At 35.2% G+C, this 13,908-nt stretch overlaps 1 protein-coding gene across 2 annotated transcripts in view; it reads left to right on the plus strand.

The window, feature by feature from the left end:
• LOC123557979 (sorting nexin-25-like) overlaps positions 1-13,908 on the plus strand; it is a 53,720-nt gene that overhangs the window by 9,784 nt on the left and 30,028 nt on the right. For both annotated transcript variants that reach the window (XM_053544358.1, XM_053544359.1), the window contains exons 9-17: positions 729-851; positions 1,811-1,902; positions 2,564-2,603; positions 3,375-3,494; positions 4,453-4,603; positions 7,267-7,433; positions 10,975-11,115; positions 13,277-13,429; positions 13,747-13,857. In XM_053544358.1, coding sequence (XP_053400333.1) covers positions 729-851; positions 1,811-1,902; positions 2,564-2,603; positions 3,375-3,494; positions 4,453-4,603; positions 7,267-7,433; positions 10,975-11,115; positions 13,277-13,429; positions 13,747-13,857 — 1,098 coding nt within the window. The remainder of the gene's footprint in view (positions 1-728; positions 852-1,810; positions 1,903-2,563; positions 2,604-3,374; positions 3,495-4,452; positions 4,604-7,266; positions 7,434-10,974; positions 11,116-13,276; positions 13,430-13,746; positions 13,858-13,908) is intronic.

Raw genomic sequence — 13,908 nt, forward strand, 5'->3', positions numbered from 1 at the left:
ATTAAGAGATGACCTCACATAGCAAGTTTCATAACTCTGGCTTACATTTTAGCAAAATTATGCCCCTTTTTCTACTTAAAAAAACTTGCTAAAGCTTTTGTATGTAAGCTGGTATTAGGTAGAAGAGCTTCAAATAGTAAAGTACTGTCATCAGACAGCTGTTGTGAAATGTTATGCTACTGCAATTGATAAGGGGTTATTGACTGTCAGTAAATTATTCTAATTTATGACATGATTTTTATGTTGTGGTTTTATTTATCTGTTGTAATGTAAGTATGAAGCTAATTCAGTCTTTGCCAAGTCTTCTTCATTGGAAATCTAAAGCTGGTTTCCATTGAGGAAGTTTTGTCATTCTTCCTACTTGTAAGTGAGGAAGCTATTCCATCTCTTTATACTTGCATGTAACCTACAACTGGCAGGATATATTGCCAAGTTTGCTCATTAGGTAGAGAGCAGGACTAAGAATCAGTCTTGAGTTCTGTCCCTTAGCAACATGTTTGTTTTCTGCAATGATTTAACATAAGGCAGTGTGTCCAAAGTCTTTCTTTCTCCACTTTTGATCTTCTGATTCAAAACATCATCATGTGAGCAAGTTGTCATATTCTTGTGAAGAACAGAATCTTAGCACTTTTTAGACTATATGCTTATACATGATAACTGAAGTTGGAAAATAGTGCAGACAAACATAAACTGTCAAACATATCATTAAAATAGAACAATATTTCTAGTTGACAGTTGCTAAGGCTCGCTGTGAGAAAAGGATACATAAACTTGGTGGACCAGACTATAAATACTACACAGGGGAAACAGAGGAGGGGAGTAAACAGTCTTCAGCTTTACCTGGCCGTAAGGTACTTGTCTCTAATTTTTTTTGCCCTGACGTCACAAATTATATTGGTTTAGATGTTCATTATGTGGGAGGTTGTGCTTCAATTCCTGGCCAGGCATACAAAATCCTTGATAAAAATGTCTCAGGTAACTCTCTCATTTTGTGCTCAACGTTAAGAATATAGTTCTAGATGTAGTCCGTATGATGAAACTGGAAGGCGTATTTTGTTTGGTGTCTGTGGCGTAATATTCAATTGAGGCAGCACCATAAACACAGGATTTGTTTTCCACTGCTGGAAGTAGACATTGTCATTAAATGAAGGAAAAATGGGTACAAAAATGTTAAAATCTGAATACATACAACTGTTCAATAGTAAGGTTTTGAAGCTGTTTTTTGATGGATTGAAAAGTAAGAAAAGAAGAAAAGCTGGTTTAAAATTATATACATTTATGTGGGGGGCATATATAGTGTTGGTGCTTTCCATTCGTCTGTCCCCATACATCCATATGTACGTATGTCCCGAAATCTTGTGTGTCCAACTCCTCCCACACTATTGGCCTGATTTGCTTCATATTTTCACAGATGAACAAGCTTGATGTGCAGATGACTATAAAGGAAGGAACTGTTGCTGTGACATTTTTTACCACAGTTATGGCCCTTTGATAGTTTTGCTATATAGAATATAGAGAACAATCTTGTGTGTCCAACTCCTCAAAGGAAAGAATGGGTTCAAAGGTGAAGAACCTTGATATAAATTTGCATGTGGCGGAAGAATATCTGTCATGAAAACTGGTTCACAGAAATTAGAAAAATATATCTGCAGTTCTAATCAGTCATCTAAAAAATGGTTTGTAACATTAATGTTGATCAGCTTTTACATATTAGTAAAAAAGTAATGAGTTGATGGCTTTGTTAGTTAATGTCAATGAGGTAAAATTCATAACATTTTACTCTACAAGTGTTTTGGTCATTATTTTTCAGGTGATGTCATTTAGTGTAATAATGGATTCAGCAATTGCTAGAGGATATTTTGAAAATTTTCTGCAGAGAGAAAGCAATGAGTCATTGCTAGGGTGAGAAATAATTTACTGTAGAGTGATATTGTGGATCTTAGTCCCTTTGTCCGATGTCTATTGTTACCTTAATTGTAATGAAAGCTTTAAACCTTGTTTAGTTACTTTAATGTCTCAAAAACAAGAAAAGTGGGCATTTGAAGAGACATATTCAGCAACCAATATAAGGCTTGGTTCTATGACTTGAGGTGAATATTCAATACTTTATTGACTATATGTAGTCTACAGATGTTACAAAGTCTGAGGAAACATAGATTGTACAATGTTCAGTGATAACTCTGATTCTCTTACCATTTATATTATCCTTTCTGAACTTGACTGCAGTTTAGTGATGGTCACTAAGGGAGTCAGCAACTTCCTAAGGTAACAGGATCTGTGTCTTCACTTTAATATTTGAGCATTGCATACATTCATTAAATATCTTTAACTGCATTATTTGTAAAAATGGTGTAAATAATACAGTTTAAACTCAAACTCACTTATCTCAAAATTCCAGCTGTCTCATACATTTTCAAGCCCCATCCCAAAAACACGTGCACAGAATATCATTTAAGTTGAATTTCGGTTATCCCGAAGTAAAATGCTTGATTCCTTGGAATTCTAGATATGGAGTTTCAACTATATATGTTCAGGCAATCATATTAATTTTGTTGCCTTTCAGGTTTTGGAATGCTGTTGAAAAATTGAAGGATGCAGACAAGGTAAATATATATAGCAACAACAACGTTACTGTTCTTTCTTATCCACCTTTTCCTACAATGGCTTTTCCTTGATTTCCCTTTAAATATATGATAATACAATTAAACTTTTACATCTTTCTAAAGAACTTCAAGGGTAGTCAAAGGATCTTTTTGAGTTTTTAAGATATCTTGATTAGTTTTCAATCTTTTATCAAAAAACAATGATTTCGATGGGATATTTCCATAATTGTAAATTTTAGCCATTGTGGGCCATAAAATTTGAAAACTTAAATTTTGATTCCATATCTCACTAGACCCATATGAAACGTTCTGAATATCTTACTTAGAATGAAAAATATCCATACTGACTATGTATCAGTAGCTGGAAAATACTAGCTTCAAGACAAGTGTAATAATTGCTTCATTTGAACAATTCTCATTCAGTAGTTTGATTTGGATTATTCAGATGTTTGGTTTTCATGTCTTACAGTAATCATCAAGGACTAGTGAATAATTTCAACCCAGCTGTATAATTTGACTGAATCAACTTTGTAATTCTGCTGTTAAAGTGTTTTCCCTTAATTTTGACAGTATTTTGTTTAAAGATAGTGTGTAATGTTGTATTTTTAACAGGTTTGGTTTAAAAAGTAATTACATATTTAAAAGATATTCCACTGTATTTTGTCTTTAGAGAACATGCCTGTTAACAATTTTTAAATACTATGTATTTTCATTGCACAATTACCTTTTAGCGTAACATGACTTAATAATATATTTATTTTACAACACTAGAAACAGCATCACCATCTGGGTGCAGACATCTACCAGAGGTATATCTCTAGCACAACAAGTGTTGTCAAGGTGGATAAATCACTTGCCAAGAAAATGGAGACTTTTATGCTGGGTGACTCTGTAAGATACTTTTTAATTCCGTAAAATAGATTTGTTCAGAAGATTGATTCATGGGTTGTCAGTTTGCCTAACAGGTTTTAATTGATTTTTTACCAGTATTAACATTTAGCCTGCTGGCGGCGTTATTCTGCCGTTGCGACCAGTGCAAACCAAGATCAGCCTGCACATCCATGCAGTCTGGTCATGGTCTGCACTGTTCGCTATTCAGTCAATAAATTTTCAGTAAACACCCCTTCAAATAATAAATGGTTCTGCCCAAATTGAATGACGGTCCAGTCCATTATAGAAATTTAGAAGGGTAAAGGTTAATCTGCTTTCTATCTAAGTAACTCCCCGGCATGAGCCATGTATGGAAGACATATGGCTGAACACGCACAGTTTCCAGTCAGTCATCACAGAGAAAATACACCTCGTGTGGTATTTGAACCTACAGTCTTGTGCTGTGCCTATACAGGTAACTGTGCAGGTTCTTTCACATTGAATGGACAACCACTGACTTATTCTAGGGTAGCTAGGTGATAATTACCAGTTTTAATGTTAAAACACACTGAAATTTTAGTCAAGGTAGTATGACCATGCTTTCATGCTTGTGTATTAATAGGAGCGGAAAAATGTGCAGCCCGATACAGGACTCGAACCTGCGACCTTCTGCTTGCAAGTCAGATGCTCTACCAACTGAGCTAATCAGACAATCGATATCATAGACTAATTATATACATTATATACACACTGCTACACTTGCATTCTAGATTGTTTCTTTCACTTTTTGTCAGCCTGATCGAGAGTAAATGTACTCAACAATTCGGACAAAACATATGTTCCAAAGTTGAGAAGTTGCAAATAAGAAAGCCATTGTTGGACAGCCAAGTTGCTTTGGACAGTTTTCAGTATTGATATAAGGGAGAAAGTAAATGAATATTTTTCATATTATTAGACGTTGTAATGCTAAATATTGTAGGGACCAGATGCGTTCTTTGAAGCACAGCAGCAAGTATACAAAGTACTAGAGAGGCAGCATTATCCTTCATTCCTTGTCAGTGACCTCTACCATAAATATGTGACTTTAACTGAAGAGCAAGGAGGGGAGACAACTGGTTCTGCAGGAAAAGGTAATACATCCTCCAGCTGTCAGAGGGGCCTGCTTTTGACATATTTGACTATATGTCTCAGATTTCTATTCAGATCATTAAGGACTTTTTAGGAGGACTTTTTAACCATTAATTAACCATAATCTTGCTGGAAACGATTGATTCTGCCTTTGCAGGCTGATCATGATCTGCACTGTTCGCTATTCAGTCAGTATCTTTTTGGCAAGCACCCCTTTTAACAATTAATGGTACTGCCCAAATTGAAAGATGGACAAGTTCATTACAGAAATTTAGCAGGGTAAGGGTTAATTTTTCTAAATAAATTACCAACGTCACTGGGTAAAGTACCATAACTCTGACATGTATTTTGGGCAAATTATGCCCCCTTTTGGACTTAGAAAATCCTGGTTAAAGTTTTACATGCAAGTTACTATCTCCAAAACTAATGCAGATATTGAATTGAAACTTAATATCTGTCTTCGGGGTTATAAAACTAGTTGATAGCATCAAGTCCCATAACTCTGACCTTCATTTTAGCCAAATTATGCCCCCTTTGGACTTAGAAAATCCTGGTTAAAGTTTTGCGTGCAAGTACATACAGCTATTACTTAAAGGCATATAGATTTGAAACTTATTTTTTCATTTTCTAGATCAATTACCAACCTCACTGGGTCAAGTCCCATAACTCTGACATGTATTTTTGGCAAATTATGCCCCCTTTTGGACTTAAAAAATTCTGGTTAAAGTTTTACATGCAAGTTACTATCTCCAAAACTAATGCAGATATTGAATTGAAACTTCACATGTGCCTTCGGGGTTATAAAACTAGTTGATAGCATCAAGTCCCATAACTCTGATATGCATTTTGGTCAAATTATGTCCCCTTTTGAACTTAAAACTCTTTTGATATTTAACATTTTGGGTAATATTTTCCTGCTTCTGGGACAATATTTCAAATAGTTGAGCTTGGCTGTCTTATGGACAGCTCTTGTTTTGTTTTTTTCAAAAGAAAATGTAGGGTCCTGTTTTATATGTTTTCTGTGAAATTATTGATATTTGTGAGAGCTTATCCCTTATCATGCTGGACATGATTGATTCTGCCTTTGCAACCAGCGCAGATCATGATCAGCCTGCACATCCGTGTTCGCCATTCAGTCAGTATCTTTTTGGTATGCACCCCTTTTAACAGTTAATGGTACTGTCCAAATTGAAAGATGGACAAGTTCATTATAAAAGTTTAGCAGGGTAAGGGTTAATTTTTGTTGTTATGAAGGTTGCTTTAATCCATGAAATTAAATGCCAACAAACAAATAGAACTCTCATTCATATAATCTTCAAAAGGTGAAATCCACTTAATATACCCACACAAAGGAGCCATTTTGGTCAAACCACAAAATTTCATACCCGAGAAATTACATTTTTACACAATAATTGGATCAAAAATTAAGACATGACTATTGTGGTGTTTAAAGATATCCAATATGAATCTTTCGCTAAAATAGTTTACTTTTATATACTATCCTTAAAGGCACTGGCCTCCAGATCGTTCGAAAATAAAAAAAAAAAGATTTTTTTAGATATCTGGAAATTAATGCTGTATTTCTTAAGAATGCTTTGAAACTTAATAACTGACAGACCATATGTTACGAAAACACATGAGAATTAGTTGTTTTTACTACTTTTTACGATGAAAATCGAAAAGCGTTTGTAACGCTATACGTGAGGTAAATTGCTTCAATTATAAATATCTATATTTAACGCACTTTGTACAGCGGTATTGGTAACGACAACGGAAAACTTCTTTATTGCCGCGGCAATCCGGGCTCAATTCCCGACGCGGTCATCTTTTTCTTGATTTGGCATATTACAAATAGTTTAGAAACAAAAACTCATATTCTATTGTTCATAATATGACCAAACTTCAATTTGAAAGAAAGATAATTTTTTAGCCAAAATCTGGAGGTCAGTGCCTTTAAAGTAGAAACCCCTCAGCAATTGAATTTAACTTGACTAAATATATAAACTACATGTAACTGTGTTTGTAGAGCTACATTCACATTTGAATGTCATGATTAACAGTCATTTGTTAAAAAACTTTTTTTCTCAGTTTTATTGGTAGTACACACATTTATACTAGGCCTAAAATAAAATATTGTTTGTTTCCCCATCCCCTACCTACCCAGTGAAAATGGGCCCTACCCAAAAGATTTTATTGCCAAAACCAAACAAAAAATATTTTTTTAACTTTTGGCAATTGTTTAAAGAATAAGTATGAAATCAATCTTATGATCTTTTTAAAGAATACTGCATAACTGATATTTATATATGTATGTCAGATTGTTGGTATTTTTTGAAGTTTTTCTTCTACAATTTTTTGTGTGGATCAATAGTGACGAATTTAAAAAAAAAAAAAAAATATTCTGCCTACCTACCTACCCGAACTTCGTCAGCTAGGGTCGGGATGGGGAAACAAAGAATATTTTAAGTTCGGCCCTATACTTAGCTATACATGTATTTGGTGTGCTGTTTTAAACATAACACAGAAGACTGTTTATACTCACAAAATGTTAATTTTATGTTTACTTTGATACAATGATGTAAGTGTTCATACTTTCAAATATGACTTAGGGTCTAATATATCTTTAACCTGTGTATTGATGATACATTCGTTATGTTGTATTCAGATGAGCTATTCTTCGAGCCAAAGGAAGGTTGGTCGGATGAAGAAGATAAAATGTTCTCGCAGCAGGCATACGAAGCTGAGAAGAAACTTCAACAGCTGAACACAAAAATCCTCAACAAAACACAAGCTCTTGAAGCTCTCAGGAACTCTGGCAAACCTGATCCAAAGGTTAGTCTTTGTCACACATTGTGAAATCATTAATATTTATGGGGTACTAAGCTTTAGCTCGACTTTTCAAAGAAAAAGTAGAGCTATTGCACTCGCCCCATTGTCGGCGTCACCATCGCCTGTTGGTTAAAAGTGCTCAAGGTGAGGTATTGTGACTGGTCATTGTGACATGTGCGTCGTCCGTTGTCCGTCAACATTTGCCTTGTGAACACTCTAGAGGCCACAATTGTGACCCAATCTTTATGAAACTTGGTCAGAATGTTTGTCTTGATGATCTCTAGGTCAAGTTTGAAACTGGGTATTGTGGGGTCAAAAACTAGGTCAGTAGGCCAGATCATAGGAAAAGCTTGTGAACACTCTAGAGGCCACAGTTGTGACTCAATCTTTATGAAGCTTGGATAGAATGTTTGTCTTGATGATCTCTAGGTCAAAATTGAGTCTGGGTCATGTGGGTTCAAAAACTAGGTCACCCGGTCAAATCAAAGGAAAAGCTTGTGAACACTCTAGAGGCCACAGTTGTGACTCAATCTTTATGAAACTTGGTCAGAATGTTTGTCTTGATCTCTAGGTCAAATTTGAAACTGGGTCATGTGGGGTCAGAAACTAGGTCATCCCATAAAATCAAAGGAAAAGTTTGATAACACTCCAAAGGCCACGTTTATGACCCTATCTTCATGAAACTAGGCACTAGGCCAGATCGAAGGAAAATCTTGTTAACACTCTAGAGTCCACAGTTTAAGTTTGAAACTCATGAGAATTGGTCAGAATGTTTGTCTTGATGACCTCTAGGTCAAGTTTTAATCTGGGTCATGTTGGATCAAAAACTAGGTCATACCATCAAATCAAAGGAAAAGTTTGATAACACTCCAAAGGCCACGTTTATGACCCTATCTTCATGAAACTTGGTCAAAATGATGATCTTAAGCCCAATTTCGAATCTTGATCATCTGGGGTCAAAAACTAGGTCACCTGTTAAAATAAAAGAAAAACCTTGAGCATGCAATAGGGGCTGCATTTTTCATTTGATGTGCATGAAACTTGGTCAGAATGTTTGTCTGCATGAAATCTCGGATGAATTTTTATCTGGGTCATGTGGGGTCAAAAACAAGGTCACCAGGTCAAATCAAAGAATAAGCTTGTTTACACCCTAGGGGGGCACATTTTTGATTCTATCTTCATAAAACTTGGTCAGAATGTTTATCATGAAGTCTTGGAGTATTTGAAATCTGGGTCATGAAGGAAAATTTTGTATACACTCTAGAGGCCACTTTTTTGCCCCAATCTTCCTAAAACTTTGTCAGAATGTTTTTCATGAAATTTTTGACATGTTCGAATCTGGGTCATCTGGACTAAAAAAACTAGGTCACTAGGTCAAATCAAAGAAAATGCTTGTTTACACTCAAGAGGCCACGTTTTTTGGTCCAATCTTAATGAAAATTGGTCAGAATATTTGTCTCCATGAAATCACTAGGTAAAACATGTTAACACTGTTATGTTGTGTTACTCAGGTGAGCGACCTAGGGCCATCCTGGCCCTCTTGTTTAGTTAAAGTTTTATAAAGTTTTTACTTCTAATTCAGAGTCAAGCACTGAAAAAAGTCGAGCGTGCTGTCTTACGGACAGCTCTTGTTGTTAATCTTGTGGTTGCATCAGTCCATAAAATATTTAATCCTAACAAAAAATCCAGATTATTGTATTTTTAACATTATAATCCATGAATCCATGTCCAAGTGAAATATCCACTTTTGATGAAACAACAAATTTTGATGCCCACAAAATTTAGAGATATCACAGTCATATGAAATCAATGAGTATGACTGGCATCAGTTATTGACCTCATCAAAATAACCTACAGAGCGTGCAACCAAGGTCACTAGGTCCAAGGTCAAGGTCACACTTGTAGGACTAATACCATGACTTTGTGTCTGCTCCATATCGTCTTAACATCTTGAAAAGATTTTCATTAACCTAGCATCAATTGTTTACCTGACTAATATGACATGCAGAGCACATGACCTGGGTCACTACATCCAAAGTCAAGGTCACACTTAGAGGTCAAAAATAAAATCTGTTTTGTCAACCTATTTTAAAATTACAGTTGACAAATTTATGTCAAATCAGGGCCCACGCTGTCGTTCGCCACCCGAGCCATTTGGCGAATCTGCGATGAAAGTGGCGAAGAAAAATCGCGAGTGGCGAAAATGAAAAAATGTTCGTAATTTGGACCGCCATTTTGTTTCAGACGTTCTAATTATGTTAAAAAAAACAGTTGACTGGTTCCGATAATTTTACCTTATAAAATTAACTTATTTCAGGATAGTACTACCCAGTCTGTGTTTACTTTACATATAACAATGTGTAATAAACATCTTGACACGCGAGAAGATGCAATTTGCAATCAATTAGCAACCGATTATCGGGTTAAAATAATCTTTTTGTTTTATTGTCATTACGACAGATTAAATGATTGATGCATTTAATTTCCATGGATCAAATAATTAATAAATAAATCGGCAAAATAATGAATGGTTTGATGAATTTTTTAACCTTGTGGCCACCGTCAGACAGTATCTTAGTCACAGGCACAGGTCCAGTGTATTTTTTGTTTAATATAAAAATCCTTTTTTTCACACAAATATACTTTTTATATGTTAGTCAAATGAAAAAAAAGATGCAGACAAAAAATCCGGTCACAGTATCATACACGACACTGTGACCGGATTTTTGTCATCATTTTTTTTTCATTTGACTAACATATAGAAAGCATATTTCTGTGAAAAAAGGTGTTTTTTTTATATTAATCAAAATAAAAAATACATTGGACCCGTGTCTGTGATCTTAGTAAGTAATTAGTAAAGGTGTTTGCCAAGTTTTTTGAATGTCTTTAAAAGTTAGGAATGGATTTGAAATGTAATCCTGTATCAGGGTAGATTTCTCGAAAGCACAGAGCACCAAAAACACAGCCCCCGGGCCATGCATTTACATAGTAGGCCCACAACAAAAAGAAGCTGTAATGGAAAAATATTTCAGACAGGTTGCTTCAAACATCCAACAACATTTTAAAATACAAAACTTGCTTTAGAGGTATACCCACTTTCATTCAAAAGTCCCCCTATATAGCTAGAATATCACCATTTGCTTATGGGAAGTAACAAAAATTTTCAATGCGCCGCGGGAAGGGAAACCTCTCCAGCACCCTCCCTACCGTTGGCTCCAACTTTTTTCAGACCAGTGTGGGCCCTGCAAATACCATATAGATAAATGAAGAAACTGCAAGCAGAACATGTTTGATGGATTAATTATTTTGTTACCATTGAACTTACATTATGTATAGGGAGAGAGTTTCTAAAAAAGCTTATAGCTTCCTACTCAATCCTCTATGTTTGTATATTTGTAAAACTGTAACAATTGTAACTATATATTCAATAAATACTGTTTAAACAAATACGCTCATAGTGTGGGAGTGATTAATACATGTTGTATATTAATTGTTTCACAAACAAGATAAAATAAATGAGTATAAATTAAATATATATATATAGATGCAGAAAGTTCAGGAGGAGATGGATAGTGAACTAGCTGCAATGCAAGAAGAGAAAAGAAGATTAGATTCACATATAATGAGAACTGAACAGTGGTGTGAAAATGTCGGCAAGTGGACAGCACATATATATGAAGCTGATGTAAGTAGAATGAAGACATGTGTTGCATTTTCAGACACCTGTATGTTCAAGGGCTTGTAGGATATTTTCAGATGTGTATGGTGTTTTTTCAGACAAGGTAATTTAAGTATATTATATGGAACTGTTACGTTGCAGTATTTCCATACTACTATTAAAGATAATTTCAAATTTTTAATTCACCTGAACCTGGCTGAGCAATTGAAATAGATAGATGGTCCAGTGTCTATCATCGTTCATTTTACTGTTAATAAATATGCTTCTTTATGATACCTAGGTTAAGTTCCTACCAGGATCATCTTGGATCAACAACCTGGCCGCTTAGTGAGAACAAAGTAAATCTTTGTTAATACTTCTATTTTTTCTACCTGATCTGGATGAATCTTGGTCAGAATGTTTGTTGTTATATGGTATGTTAAGGTAAAATTTGAAAATGGGTTATATGGGTCCAAAATACTTACTTGTTGGTTAAAAGATAGAAAAACCTTATTATCACTCTAGAGGCCACATTTTATTCCTGACCTTTAGGAAATCTGGTCAGAGAGTTGTTGATATGAAATGAGTGGCAGTTGCAAAACTGGGTCACCTTTGCTTAATATCTTGGCCACTTGGTCAGATTATAGTAAAACATTATTAACACCCTACAAGTCTTATTTTATCTCCATGAAACATTTTCATGTCCACTTTGTTCCATACTAAACAGAATTATTACCTGTTATAATGCATTGTGCCATGCCATATATTTAAGGCCAAATAGTCAAGGTCAGACATGAGTGACTAGGGGCCATCATGTTTTTAGCTCACCTGTCACAAAGTGACAAGGTGAGCTTTTGTGATCGCGCGGTAGCCGTCGTCCGTCCATGCGTCCGTAAACTTTTGCTTGTGACCACTCTAGAGGTCACATTTTTCATAGGATCTTTATGAAAGTTGGTCAGAGTGTTCATCTTGATGATATCTAGGTCAATTTCGAAACTGGGTCACGTGCCTTCAAAAACTAGGTCAGTAGGTCTAAAAATAGAATAACCTTGTGACCTCTCTAGAGGCCATATATTTCATAAGATCTTCATGAAACTTGGTCAGAATGTTCACCTTGATGATATCTAGGTCAAGTTCGAAACTGGGTAACGTGCCTTCAAAAACTAGGTCAGTAGGTCTAAAAATAGAAAAACCTTGTGACCTCTCTAGAGGCCATAATTTTCATGGGATCTGTATGAAAGTTGGTCTGAATGTTCATCATGATGATATCTAGGTCAAGTTCGAAACTGGGTCATGTGCGGTCAAAAACTAGGTCAGTAGGTCTAAAAATAGAAAAACCTTGTGACCTCTCTAGAGGCCATATATTTCATGAGATCTTCATGAAAATTAGTCAGAATGTTCACCTTGATGATATCTAGGTCAAGTTTGAAAGTGGGTCACCTGCCATCAAAAACTAGGTCAGTAGGTCAAATAATAGAAAAACCTTGTGACCTCTCTAAAGGCCATATTTTTCATGGGATCTGTATGAAAATTGGTCTGAATGTTCATCTTGATGATATCTAGGTCAAGTTCGAAACAGGGTCATGTGCGGTCAAAAACTAGGTCATTAGGTCTAAAAATAGAAAAACCTTGTGACCTCTCTAGAGACCATACTTATGAATGGATCTCCATAAAAATTGATCAGAATGTTCACCTTGATGATATCTAGGTCAAGTTTGAAACTGGGTCATGTGCCGTAAAAAACTAGGTCAGTAGGTCAAATAATAAAAAAAACCTTGTGACCTCTCTAGAGGCCATACTTTTCATGGGATCTGTATGAAAGTTGGTCTGAATGTTCATCTTGATGGTATCTAGGTCAAGTTTGAAACTGGGTCAACTGCGGTCAAAAACTAGGTCAGTAGGTCTAAAATTATTAAAATCTTTTGACCTCTCTAGAGACCATATTTTTCAATGGTTCTTCATGAAAATTGGTCAGAATTTTTATCTTGATAATATCTAGGTCAAGTTCAAAACTGGGTCACATGAGCTCAAAAACTAGGTCACTATGTCAAATAATAGAAAAAACGACGTCATACTCAAAACTGGGTCATGTGGGAAGAGGTGAGCGATTCAGGACCATCATGGTCCTCTTGTTTTTTGTAATTTATCAGTTTTGTATGATATTTTCAGATTTGTATTTCCTTTCCAGATTTTTATGGAAGGAGATAAGAAGGTGCCATTATTTGTTCTAGTCATTCATCTGTCAGGAAGTTCTTCCCAAAACCTACAGAATAGCACCCAGGGCTGGGTTGTCAACAGAAAACTACAGGATTTTTATGCTGTACATGAAAAACTTGTGCAGGTAAGTTTTTTTGCTTCCTAGAATACCTTATGGTTCACAGAAAATTTATGGAGTCTTTTCATAATGAAAATAACTAACTGATAAGCACTTTTAACTGTTTTATGTTTTATTAAAAAAAATAGAGAATTTTTTTTTTCAAAGTCTGTTTTCACCTTGTCAGTAACCTGCTTTTATATTATTACCTAAAGAAGTACATGTAGCAGCAAGATAATGTACATGTAGGTGAAGAGATGTATGTATAGCTTTTTACACATTGCATCATTATACATGTACCTGTTAGACTTCCGTAAAAATGATTGGAATTTGAATGTGTATAGATTGCTGGATCATGGTTGAAAAATAAAGAGCTGCCGAAAGTAGGAAGGTTTACAACAGTAGATGCCAAATTTTTGAAAGATGCCAAAGCACAACTAAATGACTACCTCAAGGTATGTAACTGATATTGTATTTTAAGTACTGTTTAACCCTTACCCTGCTAA

Source organism: Mercenaria mercenaria, chromosome 5 (assembly GCF_021730395.1).
Source record: "Mercenaria mercenaria strain notata chromosome 5, MADL_Memer_1, whole genome shotgun sequence".
NCBI lineage: Eukaryota > Metazoa > Mollusca > Bivalvia > Venerida > Veneridae > Mercenaria > Mercenaria mercenaria.